Source organism: Serinus canaria, chromosome 4 (assembly GCF_022539315.1).
Source record: "Serinus canaria isolate serCan28SL12 chromosome 4, serCan2020, whole genome shotgun sequence".
Lineage (NCBI taxonomy): Eukaryota > Metazoa > Chordata > Aves > Passeriformes > Fringillidae > Serinus > Serinus canaria.
Genome location: NC_066317.1, coordinates 49,420,733 through 49,447,914, shown reverse-complemented (window position 1 = coordinate 49,447,914; position 27,182 = coordinate 49,420,733). Strand labels below are relative to the sequence as shown.

At 38.6% G+C, this 27,182-nt stretch overlaps 1 protein-coding gene across 1 annotated transcript; it reads left to right on the top strand.

The window, feature by feature from the left end:
- NWD2 (NACHT and WD repeat domain containing 2) lies at positions 1-25,362 on the top strand. Its single transcript, XM_018906979.3, has 5 exons — positions 1-112; positions 15,499-15,702; positions 17,233-17,377; positions 17,680-18,269; positions 19,777-25,362. The coding sequence occupies exons 1-5, from the start codon at positions 62-64 to the stop codon at positions 23,707-23,709; spliced, it is 4,923 nt and encodes a 1,640-aa protein (XP_018762524.2). The 5' UTR covers positions 1-61; the 3' UTR covers positions 23,710-25,362.
- The last annotated feature ends 1,820 nt before the right edge of the window (positions 25,363-27,182 follow it).

Here is a 27,182-nt window from a genome sequence, read left to right as displayed (position 1 = left end):
AGACTTGTACTGGGGAGTTGAAGCAGATGAATGGGACAGTCCTGAGTTGCAGAAGACTCGCATGAAGCTGCTTGAAGATTGCTTGAAAAGTTCTGCAGGTCCATGTTTTGTTGTGGGTATAAAAATAATGTTTTACTTTACAAGAAAAATATAATGTTATAACATGCATGATTCAGTAACAAATGCATGAGTTTCTTCTTTCTAAAATACTTTATGCTCATTGCTGTGTATTTGCTATGCAAATATTTCCCTGTGCAGCTCTGTAGATTAGCAGTGATTACTCAGTATTAGCAGAGAGGAAAGAAGGATCTTTAATGATCAGTCCTCATGGCAAGGTGGGTATGACTGTATACTATCACAACAGAATTATTGACAACTTGTTTAAGGAGGCCACAGTTAATAAAATCTTGGTACTTCTCACACATGCATTATCATCTGGCCTTGAAAGACTTACAGAAAAGCAGCAGCAACAGCAAAGAACTATCTGCTCTGATCAGCATTTGCTGTTTCATGTCATAAACTCAGGGCAATATAGTATGGCAGGTATTAGAGACTGAAAAGACTGAAGGTCAGTGACAACCTGAGAAGGCTCTGAGTCTGTGATATCACAGAATCACTAGAATGGACATTCAAGATCATTGAGTCCAACCCATGCCCTAACACCTCAACTAAGCCATGACACCAAGTGCCACATCCAGTTTTTTACACACATCCATGAATGGTGACTCCATCACCTCCTCAGGCAGACCATTCCAGTACTTTATCTCTCTTTGCATAAAACACTTTTTTCCCATCTTCCAAGCCATATTTCCTTGGTGAAGCTTAGGACACAGCAGAACATGACTGTGTCCTCTTGTTCTGTCAGTTGCTGCCTGGAGAAAGAGACCAACCAACCCCACCCGCCTACAACCACCTTTCAGGAAGTTGTAGAGAGTGATAAGGTCTCTTCTGATACACTGATATGCAACTGATTGTTCTCTCCATGGTCTCTTGCTAGACTTCAATGCAAAACAGTCTTAAGACCATGCTTCCACTATCCCAAATTTTCTTTTATATACTATATTTGCCAAGAAAATACTTTACAAAAGGTACAAAGTTTTTCTCATTTGTGTCTAAACGTAGCTAAGTCAACTCGAAGTCTTAGTCTTGTCGTAATAAGGCAGAGAAAAAACTGCAAGTCCTTGATTATTTTTTTAAGTGAAGAATGTTGAAGAGTTTGTGAACTGAATCCAGTGGATGGAAAGGATACAAAACACTGCCTGCTGTGAAGGCTGGAGATCACGTCTCTCCATGCCAAAGATCAGACAAGGAACAACCTGTAGCATGTGTCATTCTGTGCTTCTGTCACACCCTTACAACCATATCCAGATCTTTTTCATTCCTTTTTTTGCCTCACTTCCTTATTTAACTTCAGAGCCCTGGAGAGCAAAGGCTTTACCATAAGAACCCAGCATCTGGAGTACAGAGTCTGGGCTGGGTTTGATGCTGTCATGGCACTGTTTTTCACAAGCACACACTGGCCCAGATCTCTGGAGAGTTGGGGTAGCTTTCATCTTGTGTGACTATATTTAGTTTTCTGGGTTTATTTTTCTACTTTCTATCTTCCCTTTGATGAAAAAACGGGAGTTGGAACAGAAAGGCATAGAGGTTTTCATGTAGCAACACCCAGTGTCCTCAGACATGATTTGTTAAATCTCTGATAGTGAAACAAACCTTGTCACATACTATTGCTGCATATTTTAGCAGCTCAGAGTCTTGAAGCTTTTAAAAACTGCCTGCCTGATATTGTTACTAAAGAAATCAAGCTGAATCAGAATTTTTAAATGGAATGAAACAGCTAGCAACAGTTAGCAACACTGCAAAGAGGTTGCAGTGAGCCAGTGACTTCAATGTTTATTTCAGGTTTTCCAAGTATGGGCCAAAGTAGTAGCACTCCCAGTGACTAGACTGGCAAAACCATAGAAATCTGTTTATGCACATTTATTTTTCTCTCTGTTGTACCATAGTGAGATGGAGTTTATTTCATTTACAACAAAAATTGATGATTCTACTCCAACAAGCATAATTATTTTCAATTTATAGTAGCATAATGAAAAATTGACTTTGGCACTGCAGGCTTTGGGCAGCTTGCCATTTCTTGAGTAAATTCTATAAAATGTGCCACTTCCTTTCAGCTGGTGGGTTTTTATGTTGGGGGTTTTTTGTTGTTGTTTTCTTGGGGGGTTTTTTAGTAGTTATCAATTACCACTTTTTGAATTGAGACACATATCTGGGATTAAATGGAGCTATTCAGAATTAGCTACTTGATATATACTGATTTTAGGAAGTGTTTTTTAATGGCAGTTTTTGCCTGCATTGTAATATCGAATGGAGAGAAAATGAAATTCAGTCCTTAAATTAGTGCAGTGAATAAGTTGGATGTCCAAGCTTTTCTCCAAATATGAAACAATATAATCAAAATTAACTCATACTCATAAGCACAAGGAGGAGAGTGTTCTGAAAAAAATGCAAAACTAATTTCCTGTGAACACTGGCTTTGGGAATGTACAGTTCTTCTCTTAACTGCTGCCTGACCTCTACTAATACTTGATTCAGTTAAGGGAGAGAGACCTTGTTTGGATTTTGGTTAGGCTGGGGTTATTTGTTAGGTTGTGGTTTTTGTTTGGGGTTTTTTCTGCTGTATAAAATCAGTGTCCAGTATATTATCATTTAAATAATTTAAATACTCATAGCTTTTACTCCATGTAACTACATACCATGCTCTTTTTGATCTACAGAATCATTTATGAAGACTAATTTATGAGGGGAAAATAACTTTTCATACAAATTTTATGCAGATATCTTGTTTTTGGAATCTACTTGGAAAGATTGAAATGTAGTGTATTTATTAAATTGTGAACTACTTAAACTCTACATTGTACAACAATACCAAAGAAAAAACAGATGTAGTGCATCACTGGAACATTTACATACATCCTGTAAATTATAACACAGAGGTGTTTCTCCACCTGCCTGAACTGCTGTCCTTGCATGACTATGTCCTGAAAGATTGTAAAATGAAGAAGAGAAATGGAAATTAAATGTCAGTCTGTTACCTGTAAAGGTTTGTTCAATTAATGCTTGGGATTGTACAAACCTTAAAGGTTATTTCCACCTCTCATTTAAAACACCTGGGCCAAAGAGTATTAAAACATTTTCAACTTACTCTGAAGAGCAACTGGAATTTACATTAGCCCTCTCAAATTACCAGCAGCTGTTCTTAATCTGAACCTGTCAATGGCATCCATAACCAGTTCTCTTCCTTGTTTGCTGATGGAGAACAGGTGACCACTCAGAGATACAAAAATCACCAAACATTTTGAACTGGGTCTCACCATGTCCTCAAGAGTTGCCACATCTGAACAATGGTAACCTGAGCTCTTGCTTTGTGTTTTGACTGGTCTGCTGAGGTACCCACAGAGTATTTCTGAAGCTTCTCGTTCCACAAACCTGTTGGGGATGTATAAAAGCTCTTTTCTGCACTTTCAGTTCAGGGCAAGGGCAGGAGGAAGTAACTGACAGGCCTGAATTCAGGAGCAACACATGAATCCCTTCCTGAAAAGTTCCTAGGGAAGCATAACACTCTTTCAACTTCCATAGACCTAAAGAATCTAGCATTACCATTTTGGAATTCCAGTAGTATTTTAAAAGAATATTAGCAATTTACAGTATTTGGCATGTCCTTAAATCATACTGAAATTGAAGAGGAAGTATGGTAAATTATGGACTGGAATGTTTCAACTGTTTGTGTCTTTGTGTTCTTCAGTATAATGCATGCTTTAATTGTTCCATGAAAGATATTGCTGCAGTCTCTCTTCTTAGTACAAATGGTTGATAATTAATTTTGAGTTCAATCCAGCTCAGAGAAAATTGTATTAATACTGTTCTGCTGGATCTCATCAACTCCAGTTTCAGTTCTGGTGTTACTTTAAGGTTTATTCCTAATGTAAAACCTAAATACACACGAGGCCTGGAATGCTTAAGTTATATTTTTCTTTTGCTTTCCTGGGAAATTCTCCACGCACTTTAAGTTAGGGAGGCAAAAGTCAGCCAAATGTATCTATACTAAAACATCCAGTTCAGGGGGAATGCTAAGGACCCAGTGCTTTTGGGGAATTCAGCAGAAATTATCTGTGCTTGGGCATTTCAGCATTTAATTTTCTCCAAGGACACAGCTCTGTTTATTTTTACATATTTGTTTTTAAGTGAATGAAGATAAATACATGGAGCCAGACATGGTAGAACAGTCCCCCTCCTCCAGTAAAGTAAATTTCAAGAAAGAAATATCAAATTATTACTTTTCTTCTCACTCTGCATCTGATTTAAAAACCATCCAAATAAGAATTCCCTCTAGTATAAGTGGGTTTGGGGTCATATCAGGAATGGCTCCATAGGACTTCTGGCATTGAATATGAAGTAAAGTACATGTCTGCAGATATTAATCCTGTTTTAGATAGACTTGGCCAACAGGAAGGATTCTTACGTAAATAATCAAAGTAGAGCTGTGTGTATTTTGAAACCCTTCAAAACAAAGTGATCAATTTTAAAGACAAAGTACACAGCTTTCCCCCTAGCAAACTTTGCTCTTCTTTCACAGCCTCCAGACCAAAAGGCAAAGGATGTCTATCCCTTTCCCTATAGTTTGGCTCTGAACAGCACATATACACAGAAAGTGAAATCAAGCATGAGGTGATATTACGTGATTAAGCTATTGTAAGTGAATTCCTTCATTTGCTTTAGGGATGGCAATGTATTTTCCTGTGAATCATCTCTGATTCTTTAAATCTTAAATACTTACCCTTTTTTTTATACTTACAAGATTGATCAGACAGCTTTTCCTTGTAACACAGAAACTGCATGGGTTTTTATCCAGTCTAAAAATAACTTGTATTTTTCAGTCAGAAGACTGCACATATTTTCTGCTAAGCCACTGTACTTCTTTTCCTTGACATAAATACAATTTCTGGTGCCGTGTTCCAGAAAGGTTAAGTATTATATTTAATATGAATGACCATATTAGCCAGAATACGATTAACATGAAGTCATACTTCCATCATTCTATGTAATGTGTAGAGGAAGAAATAGGCTGCATGAGATTTATGCAATTTATTTTCTCATGACCCTCAAGAACTTTACCAAACCATCTTCTGAGGTAGTACTGTAATCAGTTAACTGTAATGATCTGCCCTGCAAATGAATCTGTAGGTCAAAAAATCCAGCATCAGCTATTCTGCAGAAATGAGAGAGATGGGGGGGATTCTAAACCTTGCAATGCTATTTCTGTGTAAAGAAACTGCATACTTTATAATATTTAGCAGGCAGCTGGTAAGTTCAAAGAGAGATATTAATAGTGCTGCTAGCACCTAGCATATATACCTTCCTTTTTCTCAAATATGGGCATCCAGTTCAGAGAATCTTTGGTTCTCCAATGCAGACCCAGAAAGAAACACCTACCCAAAAAATAACTGGTTCGCTTTTCAGTCTGATTATTCTTAAATCCAGCTAGCAGTAGCTGGGTCTTTCTTTTTTTTTTTTTTTTTCTTTCTTTCTTTCTTTTTTTTTTCCTTTTTTTTTTTTTATTTGAATAATCAGCATGTATCATTTCACAGGATCCCTCCTTATTCAATGAAAGATGCTAATTTACAAAGTAAAATAAAAAAAAGGATCAGTGTGATACATAGTGACACTGTTATGCATCTTTAAGTTGTTGCCTCTTCTCTCTTAAAATATTTGCGTTCAATGCAATGCCCTTTCTTGGAGTTTGTGTCCTGTTAATATGCAATGTAATAAGCTTCTTTCTTTCATAACTGGAGAACCTCACAGAGTAACTTTTTATTTCATTCCACCTTGAAAAAAATGAAGCACAGAAAACTAGGGAGTTTTTGCTTAGAAAACTAGGGAGACTGCAATTATTGGGAGTAAATTACTTGTTAGCTCTTTTGCATAGTACAGAAATTACTTTAATGCTTGAAACCATTGTAAAACACTTTAGTACACCAGTGCTACTCATGGCTGGAAACACAGTTCACCAGCTGGCCACATGCTTTGGCAGACTGTATCCTCTGCCTCTCAGTCATACAAGTGCATGGCCCAGGCAAGACAGTGTTTTCATTCAGGTGAGTGGCATACTGTATTTTTGCTATGTTTTTTTCATTTCCATGGACATCTGCTGCAGAATTTTTCAACTCTTGCCTAATGATCTGACCCATTACCTGCAGGGCAGTACTTAACATTCACTGTTTGTATGCTTACCATTAATTGTAAGACAAATAACCTACTATGTAAAAATTAGTGTTAGAAAAGTCATAAAGATATCCCAAAAAGCACTATTTCACTTTTAGCTTGATCTAAACTCTTTGCCTCACTGTTTAACACATAAATACCATCCCAAAATGGGAACGCAGGAACTAAGCTGCCTTTCTGAGAAACACAAGAGCATATTTCATTGAAAATAAAGATATGGCCCCTTCTTGCATACAAAGTATACCAAAGAGGGCAGTAGGAATGTGGAAGAGTCCCAGCTTGTGATTCCAGGGTTTGGGGCCCAGAAGCCAGTGCCCTGTCCTCGTAGGGACTGCACTGATAGGCTCAGAGTATCTTCCTCCTTTCTGGCTCCATGATACCTGTGTCCCTGGGTACTCAGGAAGGCATCAAACAGCAGTAGGGGGAGAAGCTTTTCCATTTCCCCGTTAGCCACTCTTCGCCTGCGAGATGCAAGACAGGGTTTCAAATCACAATTCTTTCTGGCTTGGATGAGTGTTGTGATTATTTTACAAAGCAGGGAAGGTTACACCACCATGCCTTTCTCTAAAAGACAGTATTGATCTCCTTGCTGTTTCCAGCAAAGGTGCATTTCCCATTCTCTGTAAAGAAGGGCAGTGATTTCCACAGACAAGGTTATTGACTTCAGTCTGGGCTATGTGCTACAGTCTTTTAGTAAACCTAACCCTTTTGATTTGTTTTTCTACCCAGTTCCACTCTTGTCAAGTGTTACAGGACCTGTCAGAGAGTTGACAGAAATCTGAGCTGCGGTAGGAATTACCTGCAAGGTCCCAAACTTTATGTGAAAGGAAAATGTACATGCCTGTCAAGAAATCTCCCATGCAATTTCAAAAATAGAGCAAAGTGAGAATAACACATTTGTTTGAAGGAGAATCAGAGTGAGTGAGCACCTAAGATCTTTAGGCAGAGGTAGGCAAAATCTCCAGTTCTTCCTCTATGCTGTCTTTATTCACTGACCTCTTCCCTAGTTACAACCTTTTTGACTGATTTTCTCACCTGCATCTATGCTCAGGCTGATCAAAGACCCAGCAATAATAAGCAGTGGAAGGAAGCAGAAGGAAGAGGCAACAAAATTAATTTGGTGCTTCATGACCCTGTAGAAGACAGAGAGATTGTGGGGAAAGACCATTAATACTTTCTCAGCCAGAGAGTTCTGATGCAGCAAACTGTATCAAGGAAGTAGGTCATGAATTTCTTCTGAGGAAGCACGTTCATTCTGCATGATAGACTGGTAGCTCCTACACACTGTGTCCTGAGAAATTACTCATCCTTATTTTATACCCACCACTAGGGAAAGCTTTGAGATTTAAACATACTGCACTGTGGGTGAAGTTCAGAGTTGAAGGAATTGGCTCATTTACAGCCAGGTTTTGCCACTCTCTTTAATTTTCTGAAAGACAAGTCAAGCATCAAGAAACTTCACCGTTATTTTCTTCTTTTCTACACCTTTTACATCAGGAACTGTACACACAGCAAAACACTTCAGCACTTGCACCTCATCCTTCCAGTCCCAATTGCAGTCAGTTTTCTTCCAAGGCAGTTCAACAGTCCTTTTTGTTTCTCATGAAACAGAAACCAAGACCTGTCTCCAGTTTCTGAAGCTCATATAGTCCCCCCCAGGGTGCTCCTGCAGTGCCTCCAGGGAAAAAGGGAAAACAGAAATTAGGGCATGGTTCTGTGAAACAACACACTACAGTATTTCTCAAGCTGGGGAACATAAATATATATCTGGGCAGGTGCAAAAACAATTCTTAGTACAGAAACATCTTTATTATGCCTTCAGTTTCCTATTTGCTTCAGCAACTTCAATTAAAAATTGTATTTCTCATGTTTTCTACAGTGAGCTGAAGTTCTAAAATTAATTCTGTTTATTCACGACTTCAACCTATCCCCATAGGTTGAAGCAAATGAAATGAAAAAGCAAATGAAAATGTTTGTACTGCCTGTGGTATCATTTTTCCCTTAAAAACTAAAAAGGACAAACAGTGTAAAATAACAGTTTCATCACTGCTGATGCATAAATACACATATCAAAATAGAAATACTCAAAATAAAAGGCTTATTTTGCAAGCTATCATTAGTCTCATTTTATGGATAGGCAGTCTGAGTCAGTGGCAAAAGTATCAGGAACTTACAAGTTTCCGCACTGAGATGTAATAAAAGTAGGAAAGAGGATTTAAGAGATCTGCAGCTCTAATGTTCTGTCTGATTAGCTGCACTGCCTTACAGCTCTTGGCAGAGAAGAAAAATGCTGCTCTAAAAGACACTTTGACCTGTACATCCCAGAAATCACAGATTATGACATTTTTGTGGTTTTTTTCATATTTTTAATTTCTAGTGGTAGTATTTTTGGGAGATTTAATACCAGTGCAATATAACTTTTCTCCTTTGATAGGCAAGAAAAGCCATCAAATGTATTTATTTATTTGGAGGACTTTCTCCCTGTGTTTCTGTCATGAGGTCCTTACACTGTACCTCATTGCAGCTAGAAGTACAATAAAAAGGAATAGAGGCAGTAATTTTCAGGACTTCTCCTAGGCACCAGCTACTCTAGAACTGCAGCTTCCTAAAACTTGGCTTAGTTTAAGCATAGTATTACAGCTTTCTTCACCTTGGTTTCAGTTTCTGGTACAACAGCTTGGAGTTTGTCCTGACTAGCAATTAACAGGTATATTCCATTGAGATAAATTGAGGTAAACATACTTTTCTGGCTTTAAATCTGATGAGTCACTATTGTTTAGCTATTCACATTTCAACTTTGAATTTTAAATAAGTTGGCCATTGTTCCCTTAACTTATAAAAAAATAATAAAATAGTATATTCTTTTTTGTTTGTTTTTGGTGGTAAATTCTTGGTTTCAAGGCCTGGCCAACTAATCCTGTTATTTTAATTTTCTTTTTTTTTCCCAAAATATGTCTGGCTGGACCTGCACATTTTATGTCACATAAGTGATTTCTACAGGATACTGTTAGAAGAGAGTTATCATATACCTGCAAGAAACCAGAAAGGGCTATAGTTGTACTAAATTTCTTAGGATGGGATGTTAAATAAAAGACCCTTAAAAACTGGTATCCTGGCCATTTGTTTCAGATTTTCTAGATGTGGTTTACTGTATATTTAGTTTTATCAGCTGAGCCCACATTTCTGCAGACAAGGAGGGTAAACATGCCAAGATGTTTCAGTTCTGTGTGCCTTCCTCAGCTTGAATGGCTTCCTGGGCAGGTTGGCACATGCAAATATGCTGTCTGACCACCTCCAAATTCAATATGAAAGACAAGACATGGAATGTAGCCATGCATGTAAAAAGTATGCAAGTAAAAAGTAAGATTTGAAAACTATGAAGCATTTCTTGTAGTGATGCTCAAGTGATTCTGTCTCCATTCATACAAATATAGCAACTGAAAGAAATTGAATGGTTCTCTAAGCTGATTACAGTAAGTATGCTTTTTTAGAAAAAAAATATTTTTATTAAATCTGAGGCCTTTTAAGCCTGGTGTTAAATATAAATGTCAATATTTCATTTACTTTTTTCTTTGTGTGTCTCCTTTGTCTAAAGAAGTCAGATCCACTGCATAGTAATGTATGTTTTATCAACTAACACGTGTGTGAACATCCCAGTAAGTAGTAGAGAAAAAAAACATATTTGTCTGAGAAAAAATGGCTATCTGACTGAATTGTATGGCTTTAAAGAGGAAAAATATATTTTATTTCATAAGAAAGATTTTACTACAAAAGGGAGGAAGCCTGGAAGCAGAGGCTGAGGGAGTTAGGTCTCTAACCCCAGGATAAACAGAAGGCAATGAATGGTAAGTGACCACAGGGGAGAGAGGGATCCAGAGGACTTTGTAGCCCTTGTTAGTCATGCAAACCATGGCAAGATAACATTCATGTTTGTGTTGCAGTCAATATTCAGTTGCTAATATTCAGTGCTATGGGATTGCTTGCACAGAAAGGAGCTGCAGTAGTGTGTGACTGTGACCCCATCATTCAGGCTCTGAGTCCTGATGAGTGGGGTTTATACCTGGTGACCACGGACTTGTCCTTCTCCCAGTTCAGAGGAGGTTTTGAAGCTGGGCTTTTGCACCATGGATATGCTTTGATATTTCGTGCTTTGCCAGGTGGTTGCCCACAAGCTCCACCAGATTTCTGTGCAAGGCTTCCTACTGAGGAATGGCATGATCCAGACTGCAATCCACAGCTCTCCTGGGAATGGTAGAAGGACACCTCTGGGACATCAGTAAGACCAGCCTTTCCCAACCCCTGACAACAGATGAACTTAATAGCCCACAGTGTTTTAAAAGCACTTAAATCCCTCCTAATTTCAGCCCACAGAGTGAAGCAGTGAGCACCTCTTCAATAATGTGAGATACTCATTCTCCTAATGGAGCTGTTCCTCTTTGAATAAGTGATCTTAGTCTAAGCTTATATTAATTTAGCAGGCTGAAATGTGAGTCACTCAGGATGTCATCACAAGGGGTCAGGGCTTTCCTCCTTCAGTAGTGAGCAGTTTCTGTAAGATGGACACAGCTGAGAATTAGGAAAACACAGCTTCCACTATGTGGTTATGACTAACCATTACATACCTGTCCCAGCTCTGAGTCCTGGCCCAGGCTTAATTCCCTGCACTTAATTCCTGTGCTGCATGGGGACAGTAATACTTGTAATTTCTCATGGATCTCACAAAACCAAATTGTTTAAGGAGTGCTTAGGCCTGTACACAAGAAGTATATTAAGTCAAAAAATAAGCTGTGGTTGGATTTGATTCCTTCAAAGATGACTTCTTGAATGCTTATGCTTCAAAAAGCTGGCAATCCAGGACTGCTCTGAGAAGAGACAGAGAGGCCACTTCAGTGTCACATGCCTTCACAAAGACCAAGACAAAGGACTGATTCCAAGCAACTCAGCAAAAGATTGGATCAGATCTCTGTTGGCAAAATAGCAAAAAAAATTGTTGCTCCTAAGTTGACAAGTACCTGAAACCACTCCATAAAACATTACAAATCTGACTTCTCAAATGGCTTCTTTGCTGATGTCAATATATAATTTTGTAAAAAAAAGATTAAATAAACCAAGCAGCAATTAATATAATTTGCTGTTATTTGACAGCTGTTTTTTATTAAAATTACCACCAAATATCTTAGCTGGAATTAAACATATCTAAAATTTCAACTTGTTTTGCCATAAGATAATGCATGGCATCAGAATTCATGAATATTTTAGTGATGGTATCTGAACTAATCATACAACATGCCATGTAAATCCCTCATATCTCAGGATCAAATTTAAATCTTCTTTGTGTCCTCCTTTTGGTCATTATTGTGACTGCACCTATAATTTTAATATCTTTCCACACCAAGAATATTAGAATGAAAAATACTTCCCATCATGCAGACAGTAGTTTTTTAACCTTCATTTATTAGTGATTTCAGCCTCAACAAAGCACTCCTGATGGGAGCAACAATGGATGTGGCTCTAAGCAGCCTTGTCTGTTGGAAGGTGTCCCTGCCCAAGGTTGGGGACTTGGCAGTAGATCATCTTTGAGGTCCCTCCCAACCTAACCCCTTCTGTGATTCTGGCAAAGCTAACAAGGCTACTGCTGAGGCTGCTCTGTGCTAACTCTGTAAAGTTTTGTTAGACACAAATGGTTGCTGAGGGTTTTATACCTTTGTCAGCCTGGTTGTCTTACACAGTTCAATCACCTTCAATCCAACAAGTTTTTAATTTGTTGTTTTACTATTAGAGGAAAATGACTCATCAGGTGGGAGTTTTTGGTTCACGAGCCTGCATATAAAACTGTCTATTGATAGTGAACACAGCGTAAACATTACTGCTCCCTTTAAAAATAATTCCCTATAATAATCATCAAAATGCTGCAATGTTGTTATCACAAATTGAAGTTTTGGGTTCTTACTGTTGAGTACTATAATATATTTCAAAAGGATCTGAAATAGTGGTAATTCTTGTTTACAGACTAAGTATGAAACAACGTGAAGATTGTGAGAAATTATGTTTACTTTCAATCCTGTTGCTTCGTTTTTCTTTATTTTTCTAAGAAGAAATCTGCATTTACTTGAATGTATAGGGAAATGGAGATGGGGCAGATACTTCCAGAGGCTGCTGCAAGCCTCTGACACAGATACAGTTCAGACACTGAAACTCCTGGAGGATAAGTGCAGTTCAGAGCTTCTCATTGAGTTCTCTAAGGTTTGAGAGGTTTTGTGGTACCCTGATAGATTACATTTATACAAATAGATAGGAATTTATACAGAAAGATAGGAATTTAACCAGAATTACACCAAAAGAGTGAAGGGAAGGAGGTACTTCCAAGCCTCACCTCTAACATGGGAAGATGCAGTTTTCACAGCCTGTGCCTGCAAATGCATCCATCCTAAGGCTGTCATGCAGCCTTAGAAACAAATAGTAGATTAAAACTCTAGCAAAGACAAATTGTCTGTTTATACCCCTTAGTCTTTTTTTAAATTTACTAGTGCCACTGCTAATGGAAAACAAGCAGTGCATCTAGAGAAGGTGCATTTGGGAGAAGAACTGTTCCCCAGGAGCCTGGTGTGTTTATGTGGCATAACCCAGCATCTGAGCTTTTGTTCCTCAGTAGAAAACAGCTGCACTTACTCAGCATGCCTCCTGCTCCCAGTCTGGGCTGGGATACCACAGTTCTTCAGGAAACTAGAGCTAGTCACTTTTGTACTCTCCAGTAAAATGAAGAGTTTTGTTTCAGTGCCTCCATGAAAGGGCCAGTGAAGCTGGGCTGTAGGCTGAAGGTTGAAACTGGTCTGAAGTTACCAGAAAGCACAGGAGTGACTCCATTAAGAGTTTTCTACCTCATAAAATTTTCTACCAGAATATTCTTCAAATGATTACACTGAGTCAGGTATTAATACCAGAACCTCATGTAACTTCTGTGGAACACAGCTGCAGTGCAGTGCCTGGGATGACCCTGCTCTAAATGATACAGCTGCTCAGCACTGTATTTAGGGTCTGCTGGATCATGTCAAAGTTCTTTTTTATTGTGTGTTGCTCAAGTAGTCAGGAGGATAATCCCTAATACAGGCTTATTTACAAAATGTCTTTTGCAATGACAGATGAGAGGTATAAAAAAAGTCTTGTCTTTTCATTTTGAAATAAAACCAGTCATTATTCAACTATAGTACAGTGAAGAGAGAACAGCATAACCTGTACCAGAGAAGCAGAAAAGTACACAGAATAATTCCAAAACAAATTTAGTTGATTAAATGCAGTACATTAAAATCAGCCATAATAATGTTGACATTTTAGTATTGTTAATGAAGGGCCCAGTTACTGATCTTTGCTGAGAGAACTGTCTATTGAATCCATTGGACTTACATTTAGAAAAAGTGGAGCCTAATGAATTCTAAGCAATAATTTCTATACAAGGTAAAACCTCCTCTGAGAAAAATTTATGAGATTTCTACATCAACCTGAATGTGAAGAAGCTTTCCAATTCAGCATGATATAAGTTATTAACCTCACTTGAATGAGGAAGGCAAATAATACTATATTTTGTTTAACCTCTGCAGCTTCAGAATTCCAAAATTACAGGGCTCTATGAATAGATCAGACCAGTAAAAGCTTTGAAATTTTCCCCAGCTATCTCATTATGTGAAGCAACATAGCCCTCTCTGAAGGGAACTACTAGCTGGAATGATCACAAATCAAAAAAAAATTTAGATTATAGAAATACTGATCATTTTATTTCATTAAATTAATTGTTATATAATTCTCATTGCTGAACCCATTCATTCTGTTCTCATGACTTCTTGATATGTGCCCTGAATGGAGCTTTGGTGTGATCTGAATGGGCAGCCAAGCAAACTCAACTTTCCCCTAAAGCCTCTCTACTGGAGAAGCTTCCTGAAGGACTAGGGTGCTGTGACTTGTGAGAAAATGGATCCTGGGCTGTATGAACTATCACAATTCCTACATTCCTTTGCTCCTCCTGAGCAGTGGGCAGACACTGACTAGTTCCCGTCCACCAGCTCTTTGCCAGTGCCAGCTGCTTGCCATCAGAGCCAGCATGGTAGTTCATGAGTTCTCCCTAGTCTGCTCCAGGCAAAAATCAGCCAGGTTACTTTACACAATGTCAGGTGTGGTCTGAGCTGACTGGTCCTCCCTGGAAGGATTAGGAAGTGTTGGTGTACTGCTCTGATGCCTGCTCTGGGGCTGAAGCATCTGGCATGGTGAGCACTGGAGTGCTGTGTGCCAGCATGGCTGGGTTCAGCAAAGTGTCCTGCTGCTTCCTGCTTTTATAATTAGTGAAGCAGACTTCATCATCATCATAAGTTACTGATTTTCAGGCTGTTCTTCTGCTGGAAGAGTTTGAAACAGCTTCTCATTATGACAAGTGGTTTAAAAATAAGGAATATTTAGATATTATTTACAAACATGCTCACTTACATTTTTAGGGCACTACTATATTTGCATTAGCATTACTTTACCAAGAGATCTTTCTGGTTCAAATGAGGATTCTGATTTGAACAACCAGCATTTTAATCCTCATTTTTTTGAGGGAAATGTCTTCTGTGTCTTCTGTCTTCAGTTAAGAACTGACTTCCACAAACCTTTACATTTATTCAGCGGTACTGAAATTGGGTTTGATCAATTTCTACTCAGTATTTGCTTCTTCCTTGCCCCACTGTTCGTTCAGTGGACAGCTACTGGGGCAAAGACAACAAGAACAGAAGATAGCAAAGTAGCTTGTGGTTCTGCAACACTGATCCTTACTGGCATAAGCCACAATGTCAATTTGCTTTTGCTTGTGAGGATAATCTCAACCTGTGACTAATGGAACTCAATAATACATGAGTCAACACTGTGCTAAGAATATTGGGTATTTTTTAATTATTTCTTTTGAATGCCTTCTTTTTAGTAGTAAAAATACTAGTAGTATTTTTATTACTAGTTAGTCCTATGAGAGACAATGCATCTACTTGAAATAGTTTCTAAGTCATCCTAGTAAAATATAGCTCGGTACAGTACCCTTAACAGTAATTCCTGTCACACAGGATCTGTTTCCCTTCCTAGTAATTTTAAAGTCATTACACTACTACCAGACTTACTTTTAAGAAATTAAGATCCCGAGGATGCTTTTTGCATAATGAAAAAGAAAAATTTAATCCCTACTTTTCTGTAACTACATAGGGCCTATTGGGAGAGAAGTACGGGAACATCCGAATACCAGGGGAAGTTGAGTCAGCAGAATTTGAAATGATCCTGGATGCTGCTGTCGAGGCCAAGCTAGAGACAAGGGTTTTAGAAGAGTGGTACTGCAGGGATGAGAACGCAGTGCCACCAGCATATTACCTCAGACCAAAATCAGAAATGCTGAAGAACTACCAGAATACGGTAAGTCAAAGTCACCTGCTCACACAGTTTTTCTGTATCTGTTACAGTGGCAGGCAGTCCCCAAGGCCAGGCACTTGCTGTTGTCTTTGAGTTAGGTTCTACAGTCCTGTCCACACCTGAACAACTGCTGCTGTGGTGCTCCTTTCCTGTTCATGGGGAAGGACCTGCTGCAAAACACCAAGGAGCACCACTCCTGCATTGATGTGCTCTCTGATGGCTACAGCAAGTGAACTTGGGTCATCTGTGCCCTGTTAGGGCTAGTGGGACAGTTGTACAGATGTCCCTTTCCCTTCCCTGATGTTGTAACACGGAGAACTCAGGGTCTTCTGCTTGGACTTGCAGAGGAAATACACATTTTCCCTTCTATCCCCATAGAAGAAAACCTGTCAAACAAGTGCTTAGCACTGTCCTGAGTCAGGTATCATATTTTTAACTTATTAACTATTATAAGATTTTTTTCAACACTGTTAATTATCATTTTTTAATCAGGCATTTGTCTTTAATTGATGATGATAAAAACTGTATCTGTTTCTCAGGGCTCAGTTCTACCCTCCTACACATTCAGTATATACCTAAGGTCATATTTTAATGTAAAAAAAAATGAAATCCTTAAAAGAGTTTTCACTTCATTTTGAGTGCATATTATGTTATTGGGAATTTTTTTTCTTAAGCCTTTGTACTTTTCCTGAAGCTACTGACTAACACAGGACTAAATAAAAAGATGTTCATAACTTAGAGCTGTAACATAGATGTAACATTACTTAAAGGTGTAACACAGAGTTACATCTCATAAACTTATAGAAAGTAATAAAAGATAATCAGCTCTGTCAAGAAAGAGTTGCTAGGGAATTTATACTGGAGATTCCACACTCCAAGAAAACTGGAGACCCCTGAAATATTTCACCAGCAGTAAATGAAACCTAGCTGCTTTAGAGAAAGCACCAGCTTGGCATTTGCAAGATACCATCTGAAAGGATTAGTGAATTTATATTAGAGTTCCTCTCTGATGACAGTTAAGATTAGTGTTACTATAGCAATGAATGAGTGATCATAATGTCACATGTAATCCTGTATGTTTAAAATATGGTAGCTAAGAGAAGGCACTTAATTATAGGTACCAGGAACCCCATTTTCAGTTTTGAGATCCAAGTTAAAATTATTATCATTATTACATCTCATTAAAGGAGCAATAATTTTAGCAGTGTTGCTGCTGCTTTATTATTATTTCAGGCTTGGTTCTCAAAACCCTCTTTCTATAAAGGTGTTATTGGCCTTATTCTTGAAAAATATTGCATTAGCTGCCTACACTAGGGATTTGGAAAATACTCCAAGGAGCTAACTCTTAAAATTCTAAAATGGAATACAATATGACCATCTGCAGTATAAAATGTTTATCTTTTATTGATTTTTGTTAGTGTATATGTTTGTCTGTTACCGTGTTATTTTTGGCCTTGAATACTAGACTTCTGCTTTCTGAAGTTGTATGTGTATTCATTGCACCTACTTTTTAACAATGGATATTTTTAAAAGATGGAATCTTCTTCAAATTCAATGAATGAGAACAAATGGCAAGATATATCAGAAGAGATTAAGACGATTTTTAAGACTGCTGTGAAACTGCTGTATGAGAAAGGAAAAATGAAACACAGCCAGGCAAAGAGATATCTTTCCTCTGGTAAGGTTCACATTAACAATTTCTATGTATTCATTTATTGTCTCTTCTGTCAACCTTTGCACAAATATGAAAATATATTTCTGTTGGCATTTCTCATATAATTAAAGGGTGAAAAAAAGGTTTGTTGTGCTTGCTTGAGACTAAAACCCATACAAAAGCACTCTGCAAAATCTCTGTGTTTGTTTTTTCTGTTTTTACAGAGAACAAATGCAATCAAGTCTGCCTGATGTGGGTAGGGCATGTTCTTTAACTGTTTATAAAGAAAAGTTGACAGAGACTCTGTGTTCTCTTTTTATCCCCAGCTATTGAAGATGAACTTGATTTTGCCTTGGGTAAACAAACACCAGCTTTCCTAAAGAAGTGTGTTTGCTACATCCGGAAAATTGCCAACATTGAACGTTTCGTTAAAATTCCAGAGATGGGAAAATACATGGACGTGGTACATAAAGCTGGGAAGTTCCTACGAGATCCTGAAGCCCATGAGAAACTGATCAAGCTCAGGGATGAATTCATTCCTACCATTGTCGCATCGTCCAATCTGAGAGTGTACACCTCCGTCACCCACTGTGACATGAAACTGGGTTACTCCCAAGAAGTGGAGAGCCATTACATTGAAGGACTTGGGAAACAGTTCTATGAAGACATGATTGACATAATCCAAGCTACAGTGCAGCAGAATTTTGACACGGAGACAGACGTGCTGTACGATGAAGTTCTTCAACACTCATCGCTATGTAAAACGTACTCCACTTTTTATGAATATAGATGTGAGGCATTAAACATCGTTCACAAATATGTTTTACCTAGAAAAATAGGACACATTAACCCTCTTATCATATATGGAGGACCATGCACAGGGAAGACTCTTCTATTAGCTGAAGCAGCAAAGAAGGTAAATAAGTGTCTAACATCCTAAGGTCATGTTGAGAGCATTACTGTGTGTAAAGTCCAGCTTAGTTTAATTCTTTCTTTTCTCAACAGATCTATCAGCCTTGATACATAAAATAAAAATAATAACATGTATATTCAGCATATTATTGTACACATGTACAGAAAAAATTACCTTTCGATGATAACATATCTGTATCGTGCTTAGTCAAAACAAATATAGTTTATCAAAGCTCTTTAGAAATCTAATAGGAATCAATATATTTGGAATTAACAATGTATATTTTAGAATTATCTCTTTTCTTCTTGTTCCTCTGAGGCCCTATGAATCCACAACCATTTAAACATCTTATTCTGATTTTAGTCTTAAACACAAATGCAGTACATCTTTCCAAGTCATGCCAACTCATGTTCTCATAAGAAACTATGCCAGAATTATTCTAATACACTGGCTACACATCTATATGTAATAAGCTGCAAAAATACCCATACTTACTTATCTGGAGTATGCTGTTTAAGTCATTGAGCAGAGTACTACAGGGAAATTAATGAAACAATTTGTGCAAGGCCGGACAAGATCCAGAACAAGACAAAGCTGGCATCACCAGACCTAATTCTGCAGCTGACAGTCACAACTTTGAGATCCCGGCAGGGTGGTCAGAGAATTTAGCATAGTGAGCTGGGAAAAAGCCATATCAGCCAGAAGGAAATGAAGGAAGGAACAACACTGTTTAAAATCCCTGTCGCTACTTCCTGTGGAGTCACATTAGCTGCATATATGAAACTGGGAGTTGCAACTCAAGATCTCATTTCATATCTGAGTATGTAAGTCAGCCTAGAGACTCTGGTTCTGCTTTTCTTTTAAAATACTGTAAAATACCATAAAGTGAAGTGAAGAGATGCAGAAGCGAGTGTGTTAGCCTGCAAAGACTGGGAAGATTTAAAGAAGTTACATTCCTCACTGGCTTGGAGTGCTCTAATCAAGAAAACTTCAAGAGATAGACACTTTTTCTTTATTGTGGCAGTGTTTTAGAGTAAAAATCACAGGTACACCAGGACAAAGTGTAGTTCTATGGGCCAGGGATCTGTACTCTGATCCACTCTAGAGATGTGTCTTTATACTCTGTCAGAATCAATGCTAAACAGGTCTAGGTGGTAGGCTGGTGTGGCTGACCAAGGATGACATTGTGTAGTGTCTAAGGAAGTCTATTTATAAGAGACTCTATCTACACACTTTCAGAGGTGAGGCTCAGATTTTTTGATGAGTACCCTGAGATTTATGGAATACATTCTAGTCATGTCCCCTTTGATGTAAGCCTTTTTGTGCTAAACAAAGATGATACACAATTTGAATTTCATTCAGTGCACCTGCCTTGAACGCTGCCAGTGAAAGCATTTCTATTCAACCAGTAATATTTTAAAATCTTTATTCATATATAGACTATCACTATTAATAAACTCTGTTACTGTGCTTCATTGAGATATAAACTAAATTATGCTCTGTATTCTAGGCCTATTCCTGGTTGCAAGAAGAGATGGGACCAGATTCTGACCCCGTGGTAGTTATAAGATTTTTAGGATCTACTGAAACAAGTACAGATCTGAAGAATATACTTCAAAGCATTTGTGAACAACTAGCAGTCAACTATCGCTGCCTCGTACAAAGTTACCCAAAAAAGATTCACGACCTTCGGGACTTGTTCATAAATCTCTTGAATGAATCTTCATTTCATAGGCCACTGGTGATTATATTTGATGCTTTAGAACAGCTAACAGATAGTGATGATGGTAGAAAGCTCTGGTGGCTTCCCATTCACCTTCCACGTTCAGTACGGATAATTTTGTCAACACTGCCAAACAAGCATGGGATCCTGCAAAAACTGAGGTGCCTTATTCATGAAGAAAGCAACTACATTGAGCTGACTGCAAGGGACAGAAAGATGTGTAGTCAAGTCCTGAAACATCAGCTGCTGCGAGTTAAAAGGAAAGTAACATCAGGGCAACAAATCTATGTCAATGAGGCATTCTCCAAGTGCACACTGCCTATGTTTGTGAACTTAACCTTCAGAGAGGTCAGGCACTGGAGATCTCACAAGGATGTGGATGAGTCCTCCCTCTGTGTTACTGTCCATGAAAGCATAGAGCAGTTGTTTTGGTCACTGGAAAACAAGTGTGGGTCAAGACTATTGTCAAGAGCACTTGGCTACATCACCATGTCCAAATCTGGGCTGAGTGAAATGGAACTGGAGGATATTTTAGCCCTTGACAACAGTGTTATGTGTGAACTGAATGAGAGAGTCAGAGAGAGTAACCCATTGAGAATTCCATATATATACATTGCAAGACTTAAGGAGGGCTTACAGGGGTATTTAATAGAGCGACAGGTGAAAAATGTAACGCTGCTTCTTTGGGCAAATAGGCACTTGCAGCTAATTGCCCAGAAATTGTACCTGCACAATGAAGAAGATTTGCGTGAAATGCACACAGTCATGGCAGAGTATTTCCTTGGAGTTTGGTCAGGTGGACGAAGAAAACCGTTTTACAGCAATGACCAATATCTGAGTGGCTGTCCTGACCATGCCAGTAGAGGCCTGAACGAGGATGAAAAGCACTGCGTGGATCAGGCGGCTTTTGACAGGCAGGCTCCAGATCAGCCTTGGGTCTTTCAGTGTAACCCACTGGAACCTGATATCTTTTTTATTAATCACAGAAAAATGACAGAGCTTATTCATCACTTAACAAGATGTGGACGAACTGATGACCTTCTGTACGGAGTGATCATGAACTTCAGCTGGCTGTACACCATGATTAGAATAGGGCAGTTTGATAAAGCACTTTCTGACATAGAATTAGCTTACACTTACTCTCAAGAAAAGGAGCTGAAATTTCTGGCCAGTACCCTCCGCAGTATAAAGTTCAAAGTAGTAAAATACCCAGGTTCACTCTCCGCCGAATTGCAGCAGAGACTTCTCCCAGTGGTAAGTTCATTGCCCAAACTCAGACATCTCCTCCTAGAATGTGACAAGGATGGACCCAAGTACTGCTCGATCGTCCCTTTGCATTCCTCCATGGATGTGACTTACAGCCCCGAGCGTCTGCCGCTGTCATCCAGCTGCATGCATGTCACTGAGATTTTGCCTACGTTTAATCCCAGCACAATTATTGCTGCTTTAGAAAATGGCTCCATTAGCACTTGGGATGTAGAAACCCGCCAATTACTAAGGCAAATTACAACAGCTCCGTCTGTTATCTTAGGGATGAAGCTTACTCGTGATGAAAAGTACCTTGTAGTAGCTACAACAAACAACACTCTTTTGGTATATGATAACATAAATTCCTGTCTTCTTTCTGAGGTGGAAATTAAGGGGTCAAAACACTGTGGAATTGCAGGGGACTCCAGTTTTATAAATGGATTTACATTATCAGTCAACCATGCGCTTGCTTGGCTGGAGGCCAGTAAAGATGTTACTGTAATAGATCTGCTTTACGGTTGGCCTCTCTATCACTTCCACTGCTGGTACGAAGTGACCTGCGTGCAGTGTTCTCCAGATGGAGTTTATGCATTCTGCGGGCAGTATTTGAACACCACAACCATTTTCCACTTGGGCAGTGGAGAGAAGCTGACCACTGTGACCTCTGAATTTTCAAGTGGATTTGTGAAATTCCTTCTCATTTTAGACACAGCCCAAGAAATGGTGATGGTGGACAGCGAGGGCAGCCTCTCTGTTTGGAATACAGAGGAAATCGCAAAACCCCAGCTTACAGATGACTTTGACTGCAGGAGAGAAGACAGCGAAGTTGTCAGCATAGAGCTTTCTGAAGACCAAAGTGCAATTTTAATTTGTAAGGCTCTCAGCATTGAACTTCTTGACACTCGCGTGTGGAAGGTGGCTGAAAAGTTTAGAGCTAAACACAATGAGCGCTTTATATCTGCCGTGTTGTCCAAAAATGGCAACTGTATAATTGCTTCTATGGAAAATACCTCAGCCATTTTTGTTTGGAGAAGAGATACTGGACAGTGTATGGCAAGCTTACAGGAAATCTCAGGAACTATAGTCAGGCTAATTAAATCAAATCATCATAACATGCTGCTATCCTTATCCACCAGTGGTGTCCTTTCTATCTGGGATATAGACATCATAACTGCTATGTCCAATATTGACAAATCTGGCAAACCCATCCAAAGACTGGTGTTGCCAGCCAGAGGTGAATTAATATACACGTTGGATGGATCAGATTCTGTCCATAAGTGGAACTTCAGCACTGGATTTATTGAAGCTGTGTTCAAGCATGAAGGTATTGTTGAAAACTGTGTGCTGACCTCTTCTGGAGAGATAATGGTTACATCAGATGATAAATGCAGCCAGTATGTGTGGCACACGGTTAGCGGTGAAAATATCTTTCGCATTAATGGACAAAAAATCTCAGAGCTAATGATTACTCACAATGATCAGTTTGTAGTCTCTCTCTGCGAGCAAAATGCATCCAGAGTTTGGCGACTGGCTACAGGACACAGGGTTTGCAATATTTTAGTTGCCTTACAAAATGCATTTATAACAACTGCAAACACATTTGTAGTTGGAATGGCAAAGAACAAAGTTTTGGCAGTGAGTCTCTGGACAGGCAGTATAACAAAGAAGTTTTGCTGTGATGATGGTGCAAGCATTGTGGATATTAAGCTGATACCAGACTGCCCAGATATTATAGTATTTATAACATCTACTGAAAGTGTGAACATCTGGAGCCTTACAGAGGAAGTCATCTGCAGACGTGTACAATTGCCTACCAATTTCTTAAAAAAATTGGAAGACTTTGAAATATCTCCAAATGGGAAGCTAGGAATTATAACCCGTGGTGATGAGAACATCAACGTGCTTGACCTACACAGCGGAAAACTTCGTGTGGTTCACGCTCCGGGTGTCGTCTGGCGGCAGAGACTGTCTCGTGATGGCCGCTACCTGGTGTACATTTGCTGTCGTGGCGAAGAAGACGATGACAATGGTGCAGTCTCTAGTTTAATAGTTATGAGGCTAGCAGATGGCAAAAACATCGGTGCCTGTTCTCTTTATAAAACTCCCACTTTCCTTGCACTCTCACAGAGACATTTAAACATTATTATTGGATTTGATGATGGAAGTATAGGTACTTACACTGTAGTGGATCGAGTTGATGCTGCACTGAAAATCAAAATTGCTACTTCAAACAGCCGTCAGATTTTCAACAACGCAACACAAGTGATTAGGCCAAAGTGTCACAATTATAGTTTCAAAGTGACTGCAGACTGCATTTGGAGGGAATCAACAGAAGTGTTTGCAAGGGATAGCCCCATTACAGTTACAGAGGCTGAGGTGAGTGAAGCAACACCAACCAAAAGACACAGCTACTGCTATGAGAAAGTGTGCTCAGCCATAGATTGCAGACACAGTTTTGCCTCTGACAACTGAGTAACCATCTGGGCGAGCTTATCTGAGTAGTACCCGTGCTTAGGTATGTCTTCTGAATTTATGTAAAAATCAGTGCGTTTCTTGGAAGACAGATAGAAACAGCAGAGGGCAGACCAGCTGTTTTTTCCTGTCTTACATTTCTGTAAACATAAAAGCAAACATAAAGCAAATGGGCTGCAGGGTTTTTTTTAATTTCGGAATACAAGGTTTAGTCCAGAATTTCACCAGGGCCTTGATTAAAAATTTCTAGCAATACTATCAAAAATTGTTATGCTATTACAGAAGTTAGGTGATCGTATCTGTGGTTGACAGACTGTTTTAACTAGAGCTAAAGCTCTAAGTGATTGGTGAGAAGTCAGACCACTATTTTATATTCCAAGTCACTTAGATGGGTCTATAGCTAACAGTCAACTTTATACCCACTTGCAAAAATGTGTTTTTGTGCTTGATGGTGCAATGACAAGATGTCACCTGCCAACCTGGAACACTTGATACATTCCATCATCATTTTAAAAATATCTACTTTTAATTTTCTTTTTAATTGGGTTTAATCTTTGGGCTGAAAGGAGTAAGTGCCAGTCAGCTGCTAACATGTCAGCATGTGAGGCAACAAGTATTTGTTCACCTCAATGAACAGAATGAATGCTTTTTTTTTTTTAATTGCATGCAGGGATTTCAGGTTTCTGTATTGTGATAAAAATTATAAAAGTCCTGAGTACTAAGGGAAGTGTAGGGATTGGGGTTTTATTTTTGGTTTGGGGAAATGTTTTGTCTTCATAGTGTGTCGTAATTAGTACAGGTCGTAATGAAAACTTTTCAAAGAGAAGGGGCGTTACTGATGAACACTTAAAGACATTGATTTCTTTATGTTAAAAGGTTGCTGTCCATTTTGTTGTAAGAAAGTCTAAAGTATCTCCTATGTCTCCAAAGTAATCCTGGTAGTTTTCAGACATGCCATGTATTAGTCCTTATAACATTTGCCTTAGTATTGTTTCTCTTCTTTCCCATTATAAATACAGATCAAGTGACCAAACACTCTGAGACTGTTTGTGTACCTACTGAAATATTCTACTAAATGTAAAGGCTGTCAACAGGTCCCTTCTTAGACCAGTTTGTAATGGGTTTTTCTTACTCTCACATGCATACAAGCTTCACTTTCTGCTTTAGAAACTGTTCTGAGCCTTTTGTACAGTTTTACCAGTTTCAAGGCAGAAATTGTGAAATGCTGTAAAAAAAATTTACATTTTCCTAAGTAAAAAAATATACTGGACAACATCTGAAAGCATAAAAAAATTTTCCCCTACTTACATATCTTAAAGATGGCACACCTATGGAAATATTTTCAAATTATTTAAAAAGAATAATCTTATTTTTAAAATCAGAATTCCGTATCACAAATTTCCCAGAAATGAATGCTAAGCTAGAACTTAATGTAGTGTGTGAATGTTCAATGTACAAGCCAATATAGTATATTAAGTGACTTGAATGATTTTTCCTAACTGGTTTGCAACTAATAGATCATATTGAATGTTTTTATGTAAACTTTGTATTGTTGGGAGAACCTACCCAATCAGAGATTTATATTTTCATAAATGTCAAATTTAGTTAAATTTTGTTACAGAGTTGTTAAATTAGAAATATATTGCAGTCTTCAAACAAATATACAGTCTTGTGTATGCATTGTTTGTACTAATAAACTGTGGAAGCAGACTTGAGTGTGTCCCTTAATTTCATGAAAACTCCACTCTGGCAGAGGGACATGTGGCCTTCACAACTTCCTTTGTCCTGTACATAAATAATTTTTAAGGACAGTATTGATAAGGAAAAATTCCAGTATTTCCCCCATTGCAGCTAACCAAATCAAGCATTCGAAACACAATGAGATTTGCCAAAAAAACCCCACCCTTCTTAGATGATGTGTCTGACTGAATTGCATGCTGACAGTATGCAAATCAACAGACTTGAAGGCTTTTGTGACCAACCCACAAAAAAAAGGACCTAAAACCCCACTCCAGTTCAGACCTGTGAAGCTATGGGAAGAGGCACCATCTTTCCCAGGATCCTGTCCCAAAGGTAGGCAGCTTCCACCTCCTTTCAAACACGGTGCATGACTTGTGCATTTTGGCCATGAACTCCCTGTCCATAACCTCTGTAATATTGGAATGTTAGTTCTTTCATTATCTTGGAAGGGTAAAATACATCCTCTGTCTGCCAGGAGAGTGCCTGATTTGGGGTAGTAATGGAGTATAATGTAACCACAGAACCACAGGATATTCTGGGTTGGAAGGGACCCCCAGGGATCATCAAGTCCAACTCTTAGCCTTGCACAGGACACCCCCAAGAATCACACCCTGTGCCTAACCTATCTCATTCAGCTTGCTAGCTTTTTGAATCAATTTCTCAGGGGTCAGACTCCTCACATTGAGCCTATTCAGCAGACACAGGGTTCTGAATGGCTTCAGGCTGCTGATACTTGCTGCTGCAAGTGACTGCTCCACAGCCCTTCACAAATCTGTCCCCAGATTTGGTACTGAGACAAAGTACTTTCTCCAATAATGAGCCATCCAAAGACCAAGTGCTGTTCTACCCCTACATAGGAATAGTGCAAATTACTTTTTGTTAAGAAGTACTGTTTGCATCTCTAGAACAAAGCTTTCATTTACCTTTTAGATAAAGTGCGTCTATAAACAAGCTCAGGTGGAGTCTGTATTGTCTGACACAGAAGATTCTAGCAATAGAATCTGTAGCTGCAAGAAAGCTTTAACAGGGAATTAGCCGGAAATTCTTAGGCAGACAAAGGTAAGCCAGAGGTCAGCTAGAAGAAATATTTTTATCAGTCATTTCCTTTGCACCACAGCTGGGGAATGCATGGCTCGTGACTTCATTTCAAACAGCCTGTGGCCATTTGACTTTTTTTCACATTATTATCAGATAACATCAAAATGTTGGTTAACATGTAGCCTGGAAAAGTTAGCATTCAGAAGGCATTCAGGTTTCAGTGGCTCCCCAGCCCTTATTTTTCCATGATGCACACTCAAGCCCTTTACCTGCTGAAACGAAAGTATTGGCCATTTTGCAATGAGAATATAAAGCAAATATTGATTGCTGAAATGGTGTTTGTATGCAGAGGGGACTGTTTCAGCTTAAAACCCTGAGAGTTTGCTCTTAGTCAAAAACTATGAATGTGTCTGTATAATACGTCATAAAATGGGTCCTCTGGGGCACTTCCATAAAGCTGTTAACAACAATCTGCACTGTTTCATTTTGTTGATTAAAGGTTTAAAAATACCTCTTTCAGTATAAATATTAAGACTGCAAAAGGACAGACTTCTGAAATCTACTTTTATTTCTCCTATGTCTTTAATATAATCATATTTTTTAATATAATCATGAAATTGATCATGCAGTCATCCAAGTGTGGACTAGGGCCTCTGGATAGGTTTCATTAACAAGGGCTTGTTACTAAGAATCAT